The sequence below is a fragment of the Rhinolophus ferrumequinum genome, chromosome 6 (assembly GCF_004115265.2).
Source record: "Rhinolophus ferrumequinum isolate MPI-CBG mRhiFer1 chromosome 6, mRhiFer1_v1.p, whole genome shotgun sequence".
Taxonomy (NCBI): Eukaryota; Metazoa; Chordata; class Mammalia; order Chiroptera; family Rhinolophidae; genus Rhinolophus; species Rhinolophus ferrumequinum.
In genome coordinates this window covers 49,833,980-49,852,044 of record NC_046289.1, presented here as the reverse complement: position 1 = coordinate 49,852,044, position 18,065 = coordinate 49,833,980, and the positions used below count along the sequence as shown (strand labels likewise).

The following is an 18,065-nucleotide window of genomic DNA, read 5'->3' as shown; positions in this document are numbered from 1 at the left end:
ATGAATCAGCATAAAGTGTCCAAATCAGAGAGGAGAAATAGAAATATATTCTCACAATTTATCAAGTTTGGGTACTATCTCCTCCTGAAATAAAAATAACAGCACTATTCTTAAGGAGGTAGATTGAGATCATGAAATCAACAATTTAAAGAGGGGCCATTGAGAAAATCCATCGCTGAAACCCTCTGAGCCTTACTTTCTTCCTGTAAAAAATGAGAGTGATATTAGAAATGTTGAGCTGGCTAGTTACCAATCCTCTCTAAGCTCCAAATTCAGCCCTCTATACTTTGTTCTGAAACTTTTATTTCCCAAATTCATTTGCCAGCCAACTTCCTCTGAGTTTCTGCAAAGAGGAAGTCCTAGAGGAACGTTGGAAGGAGAGAGGAGAGGAGACGGAAACTTCCTCCTGATTTTGCTGTTCCCTGCTTCCCTCCCAAAGTGGCTTTGGCTCCACACTCCACCTTCTTTCAGCACTTCCAGAGCCAGCCTTCCCATGCCCCTGAGGTATGACCGCTGAAGTCCAAGCAATAGCTCCTCAGGGTCCGTCTGTTGACCTCCAGAGGCACCGGCCAGCTGGGCAGCACCCCTTCCTCAGGTCTGGGTCTTGGATCTATGGGGCCCCTCTCCACAGTCCTAGGTTCTGCCATCTCCAATCTCTCCCTTTCTGTTCTGTGGTCCCAGAAGCGGTAGCTGCTTCCTATAGATGCTACCTTGATGTTTTCTCAGGGTTCCTTTTTTTGTGCTCTAAGCCTATCAACACCCATGTTAACTGACTCTCTGTATTAAATTTGCTCTATTTGAAATATCTAGTGTGATTTCTTTTTCCAGACTGAATCCTGAATAATAATGTCCTTATGATCCTGGGTGACTTAATCCATTACCTCTGGACAGTCTATATTCCTTCCCTCAACCCATGTTTACTGAAGCCTGGGAATGGGTATTCCACTGTGCTAGGAGTTGGGCAACAGAGAAATGGCTACACATATATACCCAACAAACCCTGATCTGCAGGAAGAGGAGGAGAGTGCACACATGGGAGAACAGGTTCTGTAAAGATTCTGAGGAGGAAGAGGAGAAAGAAGAAGAACAAAAGGCCTTGAGAGGATTTGGGGTTTAGGACTAGATGAAGGCAATAGCTCAAACTCAAGTTTATTAGCATAAGGTCTTCAAGTGGCATTTCTGGCAGACAGAGGCCACACGGTGGGGGCCAGACGGAGGTCAAAGTGGTTGGAGACAGAAGATGGAAGGTTCCTGGGCCGGACTGCAGAGTCTGTGAAGCTAGTGGAGATCTTAGGAGATTTATGAGCAGTGAAGATGTACACTGAAATGGCCTTGACAGGAAGTGAGCAAGATGAGTGAAAGGGGAACCAGGACCTTGGAAAGGACAGCTGAATGTTCTTCAAGGATTCTAGACGGGTATTTCACAGTTCGTTTCACCCAATAAGAACCCTTATTACTTGGGTGCTGATGGTGAATGTGCACTCTTTGATTCACATGTGTTAATTCTCCTTTAATCCTAACATTAACCCCTGAGGTGATTCTCATATATATAAACAGGGAAACTAACATCTGTTAAGTGGCTGAATGAAACTTAAACCCAGGTTTTACCTGACTCCAAATCCAGTGCTGTTGCCAATGTATTTCACCGCCATTATAGCACAGAGCTTGTCTTTCAAAAATATTTACTGACTACAATACCACTTGAGGCTGCTGTGCGAAACAGAAGGAGGTAATGCTGAAATGATTAAGAATAGAAAGGGATGATTTGAAAGATATATCCAATAAATTAGAGGCCATAGTGACCGACCAGGTAGTGAGAGAGGGGAGTGCGAAGGAGAGGTAAGACTCAAAAGAATTAAATGGCAATTCAATTATTCAGGATTCCTTGGGTTACAAGTAACAGAAACCCAATTTAACTTGATAGTTCTAACAAAAGTCCCACGAAGGAGTATGATTGTTTCTCTTTGGGTCATCAGTCCATCTCTAAACCAATCACTGTAGGGGTGGCCAGTTAGCTCAGTTGGTTGAAGCGTGATGCTAATAACACCATGGTTGCTGGTTCGATTTCCATAGGGACCAATGTGAGCTGCGCCCTCCTTAAATAAATAAGTAAATAATATATGAAAATAATAAAAAATAAACCAATCACTGTAGCTGAGGAGATATGGTAGTCTGGCCAGGTAAGGGTCATGTCCCAGGGCCCAGGGAGGTCCACTACACAGAACCCTCAGACCAAGCAAGATTCCTTTAGAATTCTCACTGCACAATGACTGTAAAGATTCAATCCTGGTTAACTAGAAATGAGGTTTCATTAATAGAAATAGGAGTGGTTGAGAGCTAGTGACTTTGGGAGGAAAATGCTGAATTTGGGTAAATGCTAAGCGATCTTAAAGATGTCCAGTCATAACGTGAATTCACTCCCATGTTTCTTCAAAAAGCTTAAATCTTTCTAACTTTAAAGGTAAAGGTGTGAATTGTGGAAATTTTGGATCATTCAGTGGTATCAAAAGTTTAGTGCAACAGGGGTGGACATATGGCTCAGTTGGTTAGAGTGCGAGCTCTTAACAACAGCGTTGCCGGTTTGATTCCCATATGGGATGGTGGGCTATGCCTCCCGTAACTAGACTGAAAACAATGGACTTGGAGCTGAGCTTCGCCCTCCACAACTAAATTGAAGGACAACGACTTAGAGCTGATGGGTCCTGGAGAAACAGACTGTTCCCCAATATTCCCCAATAAAAATTTAAAAAATAATAATAATAATTTAAAAAAAAGTTTAGTGAAAGAAACCAAAAAATGACTAAACTTACAGAATCTATATGCAAAGTAGGGTGACATTTTTTGTGAATGCACAGATTTTTGGTTCAGGTAATGCCACTTTCATCTCCTCTTTATAAATACAGTTTTGCGGCACTGAGGTAAAATGGGGGTTGGCAAATTATAGTCCATGAGCCAAATCCAGCTTGTCACCTGTTTATGTGCAGCCCATGAACTAAACATGGTTTTTACCATTTAAATACTTGAAAAAAATCAAAAGATTAATAATGTTTCATGATACATGAAAATTATATGAAATTTAAATTTCAGTACCCACACACAAAGTTTACAGGAATACAGCAATATTCATTCATTTACACATTGTCTATGGCTGCTTTTGTGTTACTATAACAGAGTTAAGTTGCAACAGAGATTACATGACTTACAAAGCCTAAAATAAATATTTATTATGTGGCTCTTTAAGACAAAATTTGCCAACCCCAGGGCTAAAAACTTAGAGTGCCAATTGGTCTATGATGTTTTTGCTATCATACCTATGTTTATTGGTTGGTAAATGAGCTATAAATCTGGCAAAAAGTCAAGATGAAGTTTAAATTTTCATCAAGTAATAATCCATTTGATTGTGAATTGGGGGCTATTAAACTTATTCATGCTTGTTAAAGAACTTGGATCAAACACTGAAACTCTGTCACAGCTCTCAGTATGTGCTTATATTTCTCCAGTTGCTCATGGGATAATCTCATATATTTTTCAAGCTTTGTAGTTTACAAAGTACTGTCAAACACACCATTTGTTTGATCCAATATGCAATATACCACATAGTTAGTTTATGGTAAGGCCTGACCTCTCCTGAATGTAACATTTGTTAGGGAATAGTTGGTTAAAATATTTTGCATTAAAGTAGTAAACAACCATAAGAATATATTTAGGAACTATATCACTTGTTATGTCACATAAGCAACATTCCAAATTAAATAGAGATTAGCTGGTTTCCTTCTCAGCATCTATTCTTCCATTTCCAAAACATCCCATTTCAATTTGGGAATGCATGAGGTGATAAGAAAGCTGTTTCTATCAAAAAAAATAACCTATACTAAGCCAATCAGGGCATTCCCAGGCACAGTGATTGGTTAGAAATGAGCATGTGACCTCAGTCGGTCCAATCAGAGTGACTCTCAGAATTCTGACAGAAAGGCTTCTTCGAAGACAGACACTCGTTTCTGCTGGAATTAAAAGAGAAGTAGCTGGAAGTTGCTGACTGCTCTCTTGGGAAGCCCCAAAAAAACCACCTTAAGATGCAGCTGACACTGCAGGAGGAAGAGTGGAGAGACAGAAAGAGTCTTTTGGACATTGTTGAGTCATTCTATAGAGCGCTGCTTGATACTGGTCCTCCTTTAGACCTTTGAAATGTAATGAACCAGTTAGCTTCCTTTACTACTGAAGTCAGTTTGAATCAGGTTTTCATTTACTTGTGACTAAAATGCACTAAGTAACAAAGATTCCTCCCTCCCCCCTCTCTCCCTTTCTTCATAAAACATTATGGTGGTTTTTTTTTCCTGATATCAAATATTGTGTCTTTTCCAAACAAACAACCGATTCTTCAATTCTCCAACACCAAGTGGGTGTCCTACAATTCAATTTAATTCTGACACTAGCTACCCAAAGTTACTGGAGACCCTATATATAGAACGAGGGTTCAGTCCCACAAGACTGCCCCCACTTCAGACACCAGCTGCAAGTGGAGGTTTCCAGGCTACCTGCACTTCTGCTCAGTTGATTGCAAATTCGGGGGTTCCCACAGCAATCCCCCTCATGCTCAGTAATGTGCTAGAACAACTCACCAGTTTATTATAAAGGATACAACCTAGGAACAGCCAAATGAAAGAGATGCATAGGGCAACGTATATGGAGGTAGACAGTGGGGCACAGAGTTTCCATGCCCTCTCTGGGCATGCCACCTTCTCAGTACGTCAATGTGTTCACTAATCTGGAAGCTCCCTGAACGCCATCACTTAGAGGTGTTAGTGGTGGTCTTATTCTGTAGGCGTGATGAATTAAATCGCTGGCCATTGGTGATAGAATTCAATCTCCAGCCTCTCTCCCCTCTCGGGAGGTAGGGCTGAAAGTTCTAACTCTGTAACCACTTAGTTGGTTTTTCTGGTGACTAGCCCTCATCCAGAAGCTATTTAGGGCCTCCCTAGGAGTCATCTCATTAGCATATAAAAGACAATAAATCCCAAGGGTTTTTAGGAGCTCTGTGCCAGGAACCTGGGATGAAAACCAAATATTTATTTTTTATTATACCACAATTATATTTACTTTTTTGGTCAGATATTATGCTCAGCCCTCGAAGATAGTCAATCTATGCCTTCAAGGACCTCACTGGGTGAGGAGGGGGCGTGGGCATGGGGGGTTGTGCACAGATATACATAGAACTTAAACCAATGAGCTATAAACAGTATCTGTCAGAATAACAGCCAAAAAATTTTTAGTCATCTTCAATAGAGACTAGACTAATACAGGAAAGATCCCTGGTCTATGCCATAGTTTGTATCCTTTTCCTCAAATCATCCTGATGTGTCATTAATTAATAATAAATTAATCACAGCAAATCAACCCAACACAAGGTTCTTCCCTTGGGGTTGCAATGGTTTCCCTTCAATGTCCAATCATCACACTATATATTTTACAGATTTTGAGACAAGCCCTAATTATATTTCTCCACTACATCTAGGGATTTCTTTATAGATATATTATCTTTTTTAAAAAACAATTCCCATTTCTCCCTCATGCATTTTTCCTCTTGCTAGAGTATGCAACCTTCTGACTGCCGGGAAATCTTCCGCTCCATCACGCTAAGAAGGTCCTTTATCTCAACTTTGCCAAGAGCCCCTTGGATGTGTGGGGTTTCTGAAAACACATTCCAACCTGCAAAGCACTTAAATGTCAGGGGGCATGTCAGCTCAGTTGCTGACCAGGAGTCCAGGAGACAAAAGGATGGAGTGATATAGTTTAATAATGATAATGGCCAAGAATGCGTGGCTTTGTGAAAGGAGTCTCGGAGTCACGTACTGACTGTCACCTTGGCCTAATGACCAAGCATTTTGGAGCCTCAATTTCTTTCCCTGTAAAATACAGGTAAGAGTTTCCTCTTCGCCATGAGGTACACAGTAAGTGAGCGAATGTGTGTATGGTGCACGGTCCCTGGTTGGTCCTTGATAAACGATGGCTGTATTTGTTTATAATAAATACCACACTATCCTATGTTTGGTTATTGTTTTTAAAATTTTAAAACATGACACATGTTTAGCAATCCTAGACTGAGTGGTAGGCCTGTGTTTTGTTTTAGCACCTACTACGTTCAAGCCCCTCCAGGCTCATAAGTCATGCTAAGATACAGCTCCTCACCTCACAGAATTCACAGGCCAGGCCACGGAAAACTTAAATCAAAACCAGGGGGGAAAATGATAGTTCAACACAGCAAAAGGAAAAGTTTAAAAATAAAATCCAGGATAAATTACCAAACATATTAAACCCCGTGTTACATAACCAAGAAGAAAGAGGAGTTGAAAGTCAAAATACTTCAGGCAATTTTAGTTTTCATTCCAGTTTAGGACTTACAGAATTCTTCCATTTTTCTAAGGTAGCAAAACAGCTATTTGGATTTATTGACATCATGTTCCCTAATGACAGGTCTTTCTGATTCAAAAGTTCTATCAAAACTCTGATGTTATATCTCAGGTATGCAAAATCAAGGGGGAAATGCTTCACACAAAACTAACCTCACATGTCCTAGAACAACCCTTCTTTTCCAAACTTGCTTCTTATTTTCAATTCCAAAAACAATACACAAGGCCTTAGGAGGTACAAGCTACCTCATGTTTATGCATGTGGCCCTGGAGAAGCGAGGATTTCGGATGCCTTTGATTAGGATTTGGCTGAAGAAAACATCCACCCAAAGTTATTTACTGAAGAACCCGGTTTCCCTGCCCCCACCTCACCTCAAAACAGAAGAAACCTCCATCCTGCATCAATTTACAATGGAGCATTTGACATGACTTTATTGGTATATCTTTCTTATGCATTTGACCAATCAAAATGATAATTTAGACAAACTGGGGATGGCAGAGTGCATTATCCAGCAATATCTCATTATTATGCAAAAAATCTGATATTCACAGCAACTGTCTCATCTATTTATTGTTTGGTTACTCATCTGGAAATTTTAATACTTTCTTCAGGGGCAGGGACTGGCAATAAAAAAATAGACCTATATATCAAACCTTTAACTTGCAGCCATCATTGTGTGCCATAATACAGATGGAGTGGCTATCAGCAAGCTTTACTGTGTTGGTTTATTTCCTTCAACAGAGAATGTGGATTTAAATGGGATAAAGCAACAAAGTCGACTTAAGGCTGAAGGACCCCTTAGAACCTTCCAGTTAACTTTGCAAGCAGCAATAACTGGCTGTAGTCTGCCTCCCAAGGAATTGATACCTAGGGCTACCGATAGCTGTCTGCAAGATCAGAAGAGTGGGTATGAGATGAAGGAATGGGAGTTGTTTATGGTGAGGGACGAGGCCACTGCTTCTCAGAGAGACTGTCCCACATCCTCCTTCACATGGCAGTGTCTCTATGGGGCACGTTGCCCTTCTTGCAAACTCAAAGCTTGCTGTATCCCAGCACTGCTCGAATTACTTTACAATCAATAACTTATTTAATTTTCATCACAGCCTGTGAAGTAGTAAGCACTGGTACTACACCCATTTTATAGATGGGGAACTGAGGCACCGTGGTGACATAATTTGCCCAGCTAGTAAGTAGTGAAAGCAGGTTTTAAATGCAGGCAGCCTGGCTCCACTATTTGAGCTCAGAACCATTGTACTCTGCATGCCAGTTGTACAGAAGTGTCTTAGCTCTCTGCACAGTCTGAGCTAGAAGAGTAAATGTGGAAACCCACTGCAGTCTGCCTACAAGACCATCATCTGAACTGTTTGTTTAAAGATCAGACTCTTAGACCCCGGCCAACTGATTCAGGAACTTGAATTTTTTAACAAGTCCCCTCCATGGTTCTTCACCTCATCAAAGTTTGAGAATCATTGGAATAGATTTTCTGGACTAAAAGCCAGAAAATCTGGATTTGGATCCCAACTCCACTGTTCATGCGCTTTATAACTTTGGGGAAATCACCTGAGCTTCCGGGACCCAGGTTTCATAATCTATAAAATGAAGACAAAAATATCTGTCCTATACACAGTTGTTTGTAAGAATGAGATGAGAGGAAGCATGTGAAGGAAATCAGCAACTTGAAAAGCATTTCCAAAGATAAGCTATTATTTTTGGTCTTTCTTTATTTCATGTATACAAGAATTTTCTCCCTGCTGAAATTACAATCTCTTTCAGGGGATAGGCATTCTACCTATACTTCTTTTCTACCCCATAGTAATTTGTACCATGCCAAGCCTATTGTGGCTACCCAATAAACACTGTCTTACTTCAATATGTTTTTAAAAAGATGGAAGCAGGTCCACAGAATCAAGACTACTTATTGTTTGCAATTCTAGTGACCAACACTTGTATACTGTGCTCCCAGAGTCTTTAGGATATTGTGATGTACATTGTCACATTTGATTTGCATAAGTCTTTTTTTTTAAACATACTTAATTTATCATTGTCATTTAAAGCTTGATTTTATAAAACACAAAAAGACATTTAAGAGTTCTGTAACACCAGAATTTAAACAGTAGAAATATTGATAGCTTTGTGGGTATAAGTTATATAAATTAAAATCAAATAATTTGAAATTTTTTTCAATATGGAAACTATACAAATGAAATGAATGGCAAAAGGACCTAATAGTAATATTTTGTTAATTATGGATTATCAGTTACTTTAGGACTAAACAAAGATTTTGAATATTCAAACTTCTTTTGCTGTGTTTCTTATTTAAATATTTCCCTACCTATATTTTGAGTCAAGATACTTGACCAAAAGGTCTGATTTAGGGAGGCATTTAGCTTTTTTTTTTCCCCCCAAACTTTTATTTATTTTAAGTGTGTTTCTCTAGGACCCATCAGCTCCAAGTCAAGTAGTTGTTTCAATCTAGTTGTGGAGGGCACAGCTCACAGTGGCCCATGTGGGGATCAAACCGCAACCCTGGTGTTATGAGCATCGTGCTCTAACCAACTGAGCTAACCAGCTGCCCCAAGGCATTTAGCTTATAGGAAGTTTTTCCATCTACAGTTACCACCTTCAAAGGAATTGACATCGTGCCAATGTAATTTTGCTGGTTCCCTTTTGGACAGTGTGCAAAAAATTATATGAACCCTATGGAAAGACAAACACATAACAAAAAATGGGACAATTAAGCACAGTTCAGTAGGGTATGTTAAGTTTCCCCATCTAAAAATTAGCCAATGAGGGCCGGCCCGGTGGCTCAGGCGGTTAGAGCTCCATGCTCCTAACTCCAAAGGCTGCCGGTTCGATTCCCACATGGACCAGTGGGCTCTCAACCACAAGGTTGCGGGTTCAACTCCTCCAGTCCCGCAAGGGATGGTGGGCTCCGCCCCCTGCAACTAAGATTGAACACGGCACCTTGAGATGAGCTGCCTCCCGAATGGTTCAGTTGGTTGGAGCACGGGCTCTCACCCACAAGGTTGTTAGTTCGATTCCTCGACTCTCGCAAGGGATGGTGGGCAGCGCCCCCTGCAACTAAAATTGAACAGGGCACCTTGAGCTGAGATGCCGCTGAGCTCCCAGATGGCTCAGTTGGTTGGAGCACATCCTCTCAACCACAAGGTTGCTGGTTTCGACTCCCACAAGGGATGGTGGGCTGTGCCCCCTGTAACTAGCAACGGCAACTGGACCTGGAGCTGAGCTGCGCCCTCCACAACCAAGACTGAAAGGACAACAACTTGAAGCTGAACAGCACCCTCCACAACTAAGATTGATCCACAACTAAGATTGAAAGTACAACAACTTGACTTGGAAAAAAGTCCTGGAAGTACACACTGTTCCCCAATAAAGTCCTGTTCCCTTTCCCCAATAAAAAAATAAATAAATAAAAATTAAAAAAATAAATGAAAAAAAATTAAATAAAAATTAGCCAGTGAAATAAAATATATGAAAAAAGCATATTTGAGAATTACATTATTGTTCCCATCTCATCTTTAGTCCTTGACAGGGATTTTGCAGGCCACCATGCTATTTACTTTGTGGATTGTAGTAGCGAATGAACGAAGACAGACTTGCTCAGAATTGGTAATGAACTGTGATCCCAACTCTTCCCATTTTTCAGGTACAACCAAATCTTGGTCTGCATACATCAGTAGATCACACGAACAAGAAACTTCCAACAGTGGCAGAAATGTCACTGTAGCTGTGATCTGTCTGGTCACTGAACAGATTTCATCGTGGAGAGCTTTCTGAGACTTCTCTGGGTATACTGTCCTCTTTGGCAGTCCTGTCACACTCAATATCAAATTGCCATCTTTCAAGGACCTCACCACTCTCAATATTTGAGATGACTACCACCAGTTTCTGAACTGAACGCTGGTATGACCAATCTTTTAGTTGTTCCACCACATTATTTAGGTATTTCGTGAGCTCAGGATGAGAGTTTACAAGGACGGTGAGTCCGTATTTCTGCACTCGAGTAAAGGCTTCAGATGGATATACGCCACGCTGATATAAAATGCTGCTGATGCCAGATGAGAAGAACTCAGCCATGATTTCTGCACTCCCACGCAGGGTGATGCCATGCTCCTGGAAGAGCAGCAGCGGCACGGCCAGGCCCACAGAGGGGGCGTGTGCCCACTTGCAGGTGGCGACCACAGGGCTCCTGATTCACACAGGTCTTGTGGCAGAGGGTAGTTCATGGTGATGGCTACAATTTACTGGACAAGATAAAGCTCAGCTTAAATGATTTGCCCAAAGTCACCCAGTCAGTAATGACATGACAACTTTCACAATTTCCTGTAATACCACACAGCTCATTCAAATGACTTGTAGTTGGAACAACTCTACCAAGAAAGGTGGAAACTGCAAAATTTGAGAAAAGGAGAACCACTCCCAATGAGCAATATTATCGAGAGAAAAAATGTTAATGGTGGTGGGGGTGGGGAATGGTGTTTTATTTGCATATGAACACCTTGATTTCTGACAGGTAGGAAACTGGCAGGAATGAGGCTCAAAGGGCAGGGAGATTATCTGGGAAGCTACAAAATTCTTCCCCTGCTGACTTACGAATTACAATAGCATTCATATTCCTTCCATTTAAAAAACCAGTCCAACTCTGGAAGAACCAAGATCCTACAAAAATAGCAAGAACAATTCAAGCAGTCTGCTTTCAAAAATATTGTTACTTTTGCAGTCACACAGCGTCTAGGAAAGGAAAAAGGATCTGAGCTCATATCATGGTTTCAACGACTTCCACTTTTGGGAGGCATTGTTTTTGGGCTCAGTTAGACTCCCTTTGCCTTCAAATAATTTACCAAAGGGAAGCATGAAGAAGTTTCACTTGCTGGAGCTGGTCCACATGCATATAACATTCTAATACTCTTAAATCTTCTACTAATAAAGTCTCTTTGTTTGATGCAATACGTTGAGATTTATTTGAGAATGTTCCTTGATAGGATGATGCTTGATTATTTTTCACTTTATCCAATCATTTGAAATACCCTTGTACAATGGATAGTTGAGGCTTGGCTTTGATGTTGAGCAAGTCACAGCCACAAGAGTGATTCTTTTAGGGCTGGCCGGGTGGTTCAGTTTGTTAGAGCACAAGCTCTGAACAAGAGGGTTGCTGGTTCAATTCTTGCCGGTTCAATTCCCACATGGGATGGTGAGCTGCGGCGCCCTCTGTATCTAATGATCGAAAATGGTGACTGGACTTGGAGCTGAGCTGCGCCCTCCACAACTAGATTGAACGACAATGACTTGGAGCTGATGGGTCCTGGAGAAACACACTGTTCCCCAATAAAAATTTAAAAAACAAAAACAAAAAAACCATTTCACAGTCTTCACAACTACAAACTATTTAAAAAAAAGAAAGAAAGTGGCAAGAATGATGTGTGTTCAAAGCAAGGGGGTGTATTTTGAGGGAGATTAATGGCAATATGTCTTTTATTATAATAAATTTTTTTCAATTTAAACATTCACTGTAGGTTTTGGTCGTACCACATGTAAGGAACTTTTATAACTCAATAGCAAGAAGACTAAAAGTAATGGGGAAAGATTTGAACAGACACTCACCAAAGAAGAGATATGCATGGCAAGTAAGCTCTTGAAAAGATATATGTTCAAAAACATCACTCAATAGGAAAATGCAAATTAAAAGCCACCGATTAGAATAACTAAAATTTGAGGTTATGAGCTTTTCTCTCAACTCTAGCCTGACCTCCCACAGCTCAAACATGCTAAATAAATTCTAATAGACCAAAAATAAATAAATAAATGAATAAGAATAACTAAAATTTAAAACCCAACAATACCAAGTGATGATGAGGATGCAGGATTTCTGGAACTCTCATACATTGTTGATGGGAAAACAAAGTGGACATATACCTTGGAAAATCATTTGGTAATTTTTTATAAAGTTAAACATATACTTATCATATGGCCCAGCAATCCCACATCTAGGGATTTACCCAAAAGAAATAAAAATTCTGCATAAAGTCCTACACATGAGTACGTTTCTAGCAGCTTTATTTATAATGACCCCAAGCTGGAAACAATCCAAATATTTTTCAACTGGTAAATGGATAAACAAATGGGTACGTCCATACTATGGAATACCCCACAACGAAACTACTGATATATGCAAAAGATTGGATGAGTCTCAAAAGCATTATTCTGAGTAAAAGAAACCAGATACAAAGGTTACATGCTATCCAATTCCTTTTATATAAATTTCTGGAAAAAGCAAAAATACAGGAACAGAAATCAGATCAGTGGTTGCCAAGAGCTGGGAATAGAGACAGAGATTGACTCCAAAGGGATGTGAGAGAACTTTTTGGGGGTGATGGAGCTATTCTATACCTTGATTGTGGTGTTGTTTACTCAAGTAAATACATTTGTTAAGTCAGTAAATTGTACATTTAGAACTGGTGAACTTTATGTAAATTATACCTCACTAAAGCCGACCAAAACAATAACAAAACCCCAAAGAAACATACAAAAAACCAAACCCTTTCAATGGCTCCCATTTCCCTCACAGTCAATGACTGTAAGCCCACAGGGCCTCCATGGTCTGACCCCAGGCCCCTTCCACCTCTTTCTTGCTGTCTCTATTCCGGCTATAATAGCCTCCTGGCTAAGAGGCCTTCTGCAAACATGTCAAGCCTGTGCCCTCTCTAAGGCATTGCACCAACTGTCTACCTCCTTTAAGTCTGTGGATAAATGTCACAATCTCAGAGTCTTAATCTCTCAATGACTGTTCTTTGAATGGGCCTCAGTTTCCTCATGTGTAAATGGAGCAAGCTGAATCAAAGGCTCTCTCTGAGAGCTTTCTAGTCTAACATTCTACAGTTCTGATATTTGGCTTTTAGGATACAAAACTCCCCATACATGATAATGGAATTACGTAAGAAGGCATTAAACGATCAATGGCAGGTGAGTACAACAGAGTCCCGGAGTGTTCTGAGGGAAAACCATCACATCCAGCTGTCAGAATTGAACGAGACTCCATAGAGGGATTGACTCCTAAAGAATGGGTAAGATTTCTTTACATGAAAACAATTAACTGGACAATTGGAAATACTGTTCTAGCTTCTTATTAGAATAAAAGTTTGGCTTCCACTTAGTTTGTAGAGTTTGAACATATTCCCCTACTTTGAAAACATTCTAGAAAACTGTCATATGACCTACCAATGATTCAGAATCTCTACTGCATGTCCATGGTGCCATTTTCCTACCCGCTGTCCTCCTGGGGTTATTGGCAATTAATTGGCCAAGGTGTACATTATGTTGGTGCTATGCCAGACACGAGGAAAACTGACAAGATCTCTCCCTTGTCATAGTATGTCTGTTTACACACCGTTGGTACTAGATTCTGATCTCCTGGAGGGCAGGGTTTGAGCCTCCCTCAGCTTTGGATCTTAATGATGGAGCATAGTAGGCTCAAAGAGTGAATGTTCCTCAGAATTTTGAGCATATTGCATGTGTTAATGTGCACATCAGGGGAGAATAATTAGCAAGGTCATTAATCATGACTCTCCCTATTTAATTGTAAAAGCTAATTGCCTGTTAAGGTAAGGCAAGCCTTATTTCCTTAATCAGAGAGGTTACAACCTGAACATGTTGGAGAAATTTGAGATGGTGATGTGAAAGGCAAAATGGATGAAGTTCGAACACAAAGTTGAAATCCCAAGGTCTTCTCATTTACTCTTGTTTACTCGTGGTCCTTAATCAAAATGGAATCTTTAATCTAGACAAGCTTTATAAGGGAGATACAGACAGAATGTTAGGCTGTGGTTTGGATCACTCTCTTTCTACAACAGATATTTACTCTTGTTAAGGACTGAACGTGCTTAGTTCCCTGCATTCATATGTTGAAACCCCCATTGTGTCTGTATTTGGAGATGAAGCTTCTCAGGAAGTAATTAAAATATATGAGGCTGTAAGAGTGGGGACCTGATCTGACAGCATTAGTGTCCTTACAAAAAGAGCTATCAGAGAGTTTGCTCTCTCTTTCTCCACACACATGTCGCAAAGAAAGGCCAACTGAGCACACGAGAAGGTGGCTGTCATGGGCCAGCAAGAGAGGTCTCACAAGAAATGAAACTGGGTGGCATCTTGATCATGGACTTCTAGCCTCCAGAATTGTAAGGAAATAAATGTTTGTTGTTTAAGCCTGTGGTATCTGCTATAGCAACCCAAGCAGACTAATACAATTCTCTCAACATATAGTGAACTTGGTTACAAATAGGCCTGATCTTAAATTCTCTGCCGCATTGATTCAGAACCTCCTATGTCCCAAGACATGAACTAGCCCAGGGCTTTCCAGAAATCTGTCATTCCCAAACTGACTTGCTCTCTCATAACACTTTCTCTGCTCCATTTCAACTAATACACAAAATTGAGATTTTCTCTTTGGCTCTATGTTTTCTAGTTGGTACTGACTTTCATTTTCCACAGCCAACTTTAATTTAGATTTGAAAATCACATTTTTTAGTACATTTGGCTGATGAAAAATTTTAGCATAACCCAGTGGAAGAGGTATTACTTTTGTATGTGTGTATTTCTAAGGAGAGCTGGAACCAGCAGAAAGCATTCAAAAATCCACATTGTCAAACATTACTTAGTATTCTCAGTCTTTGCAGATATTTATGGATATTGTTGTAGAAGACTTTTTGTCATTGTATAGAATGAATACAAATGCCTTAGTTCATTGTACCAAGCACCACATGGCTAACTCTCATCCTTGCACTCATTTAGAACACCTAAGTTATGAGGCTAATGTCACCCGTCTCCTCAACCCCAGATATCCAGAGCATTTTTGTTCTAGATGTTTGCCTTGTGTCACAACATAAGTGCCATTTGGAGCCTCAGTGCTGAAATAGGAGCCAGGAATGTTCTCTTTAGTCTGTTCGGAAGGCTAATTTTTTAGTTATTACGACAATGTTCTTTTGTGCTATGCTCCTCTCTTACTTTGGAAGCCAAGGCAATATAGTGTGGTGGAAAGAGATGAGTTTGGGAGTTAGAGTTAGATTCTCAACTTGGCGGCTGACTTTTCTTTCTAGGGTTAGCTTTCTTACTTGTAAAATGGAGATACTTTTGCCTATGTTTGCTGTGCTATTAGCAATGACAACACTAAGACGTGTCTCTGGACATTTTGGGATAGTGTATCAGTCAAAGTACAATCAGAAACACAGAACCACTATAAGAGATATAGGACAAAAGATTAATTATGGGGATTAGGCTTTATGCAATTGTAGAAGCAAATGGAGAAGTCTATACAAGCCTATTGCCTCTCTGTCTGGTGTTGGGTCTGAATTTGGCACACTCAGCTGGGTTGGCCATTGAGAAAGAAGACTTAACAATGAAGTGCAGGAGAGCAAGGACAAATCAGAGCCCAGGAAGATGTACTGCAACCTGCATCTGTCTGTCCAGGCCTCCATCATCAGTGATGTGGATGACTTGCAGGAAAAAGCGAGTATGTTTTGCCACACATACTGGTCATCCAAGACTTGGAAAAGCGAAGGGAGGAAATGCTGTGGGAGCCATAGGAGCTGTGTTCCCAGATACAACCCACAAAGTGAGGCAGCAGATCAGCGACAGCCTATCAAGTTACTACAGTGCCTGATACCCTAAAGCAATATTCAAAGCCTAATGCTAAAATCTGATACTACTTCACTTCTGATTTCCAAATCCTAATGCAAATTTCTATTGTGGCTAATCCTTATCTGGGACTTTATAGAGAAAGGAATCCTGGGAAAATCAGTTCTAGTTTAGCTAAGTTAATAAGGATGTCCATAATTTTTCAGAGAAGTGAAAATGGATTTATTAGAAAAAGCACTATGGTTAAAGCTGTTTTAGAGAGAGAGAATATAAGGAACACAAATATCCTTGGCTTTACCAGTTTGTAAATAGTATATAGCTTATTCCAAGAAGGCATGTCGGTCATCTTCCTAATGCCCCGAGGTACCGTCAGAAAATAAAAAATTGAACCTGCAGGAGCCAACTGATAAACTGATATTCTTTCTGGACAAAGAACTAAGTAAAGAATCTTTCAGAAAAGTTCCCGAACAAACCTATCCCTGTCTAGATATAGCATGAACTATACTACACAAACTCCGGTTTCATGCAATGAAAACTGTGGACTGCATAGCAGATTGGCAACAGTGTGTTATACCTGTTAAAACAAATCTTAGCTGAATCATAGGAAAAAGGACAAAGGATTAATGCTTCCTTCTAGTTATTAACATATAACCATATTCAAACCCTGACTTTAATAATTAATACAACTTACATTTATTTTGTTCTTCCTCGATAGAAAAATGCTCAGTGTAAAATATGCAATGTGTAAGTTATTCCATCCTATGATAATCAGCTATGGAAGACATTGTTGGAAATCAAATAGCCTTATACATGTGGAAAGATGTGCACAAAGTAATAAAAATGTATTCATAAATGTACTAGCATGCAATCTCCACTGGCCTGTCAATGTTTTACAATTTCACTTTCAAAACTTTTAAGCACATTTAACTTTATTACATTTTTGAAGGAAAACTACATTTAAATATTAGGTTAAAATAAATAAAAGTACACAATGGCATTTCTTCCCATGCCGCTCCTCCCACATCAGCTCAGGTTCTTCTTGCCACTGGAAACTAGGTAACCATTGTTATTAGTTTCTTGTATAGCCTACCAGACACTCTTATGCATATACAAGCAAATACAGACATACCTGCCTCACCCCCAACCATTTTACACAAATGGTAGACGGGTCTGCACACTGTTATTTTTCTATCTTTTTTTCCTTTTTTTTTTTGGTTAATACATCCTGAAGTTCTTTCCATATCAGTACAGAAATGATTTTCCCCATCCTTTCATTTTGCTGCTTAGGATTCCATTGTATGTACATACAGTAATTTACACTTTCAAATTTGATCTTTTATTTTCAACTCTCTGGAACTTGATTTTGGCTTCTCACTCCATACCCTCTGGAAATAACCGCTATTCACAAACTGGTAGGTCTTCCTCTGTTCAAAGAGAAGCAATACAAATGATGCTGACCCCAGGATTTGAGGAGTTCTGGTATTTTCTCCACCGCGTAGTGTCAACAGACACGTGTTCTCATCAGCAAGCTGCCTCCTTTCCCCTCAGCCAAGCTCTGGATGTCAGCGAGTACCACCAACCTTCCGTGCTTCGTTCACAGAGGTTGAGCTTTCAGCCCGTGTGACACTGCACCCAGCTGTAAAGTGGCGAGCCAGTTCCACGGGCATGTTCACTGCAGTTGTCCAGAAGCCTCGGGCTGGGCCCGCCCAGAGCAGTTCCTCTTGTAACGCGCCCCTCATGGTCATAATGCAGTCCTGGATCCATATGCTCGGTTTAGTTCTTCCTAATTACATCCATTGATGTTAAAAAACACTCAGACCAAGAAAAAGACCAAAGGGGCTGTGGGCACTTGTAGCTGCCAAACAGGCAGGTTTTCATACCACGGCCACTGGGGAGCTGCAGAAGGGCCAGATGGTGGGTCACAACATATGTTCCGAGGAGGGCAGCACAAGACACTGCATGTGGAAAGCCTGGGGCAGAAAACGCCACTCGGGAAGCCATGAAACACA

The 18,065-nt window shown here is 40.4% G+C and overlaps 1 protein-coding gene across 1 annotated transcript; it reads right to left on the bottom strand.

Annotated features, from left to right (window-relative positions):
• Positions 1-9,947: 9,947 nt before the first annotated feature.
• On the bottom strand, positions 9,948-17,795 carry LOC117023127 (mitotic spindle assembly checkpoint protein MAD2A-like). The gene is given in 3 exon segments (XM_033107617.1): positions 9,948-10,215; positions 10,217-10,593; positions 17,637-17,795. Coding segments are annotated over 3 exon segments (804 nt in total).
• Between the last annotated feature and the right edge of the window lie 270 nt (positions 17,796-18,065).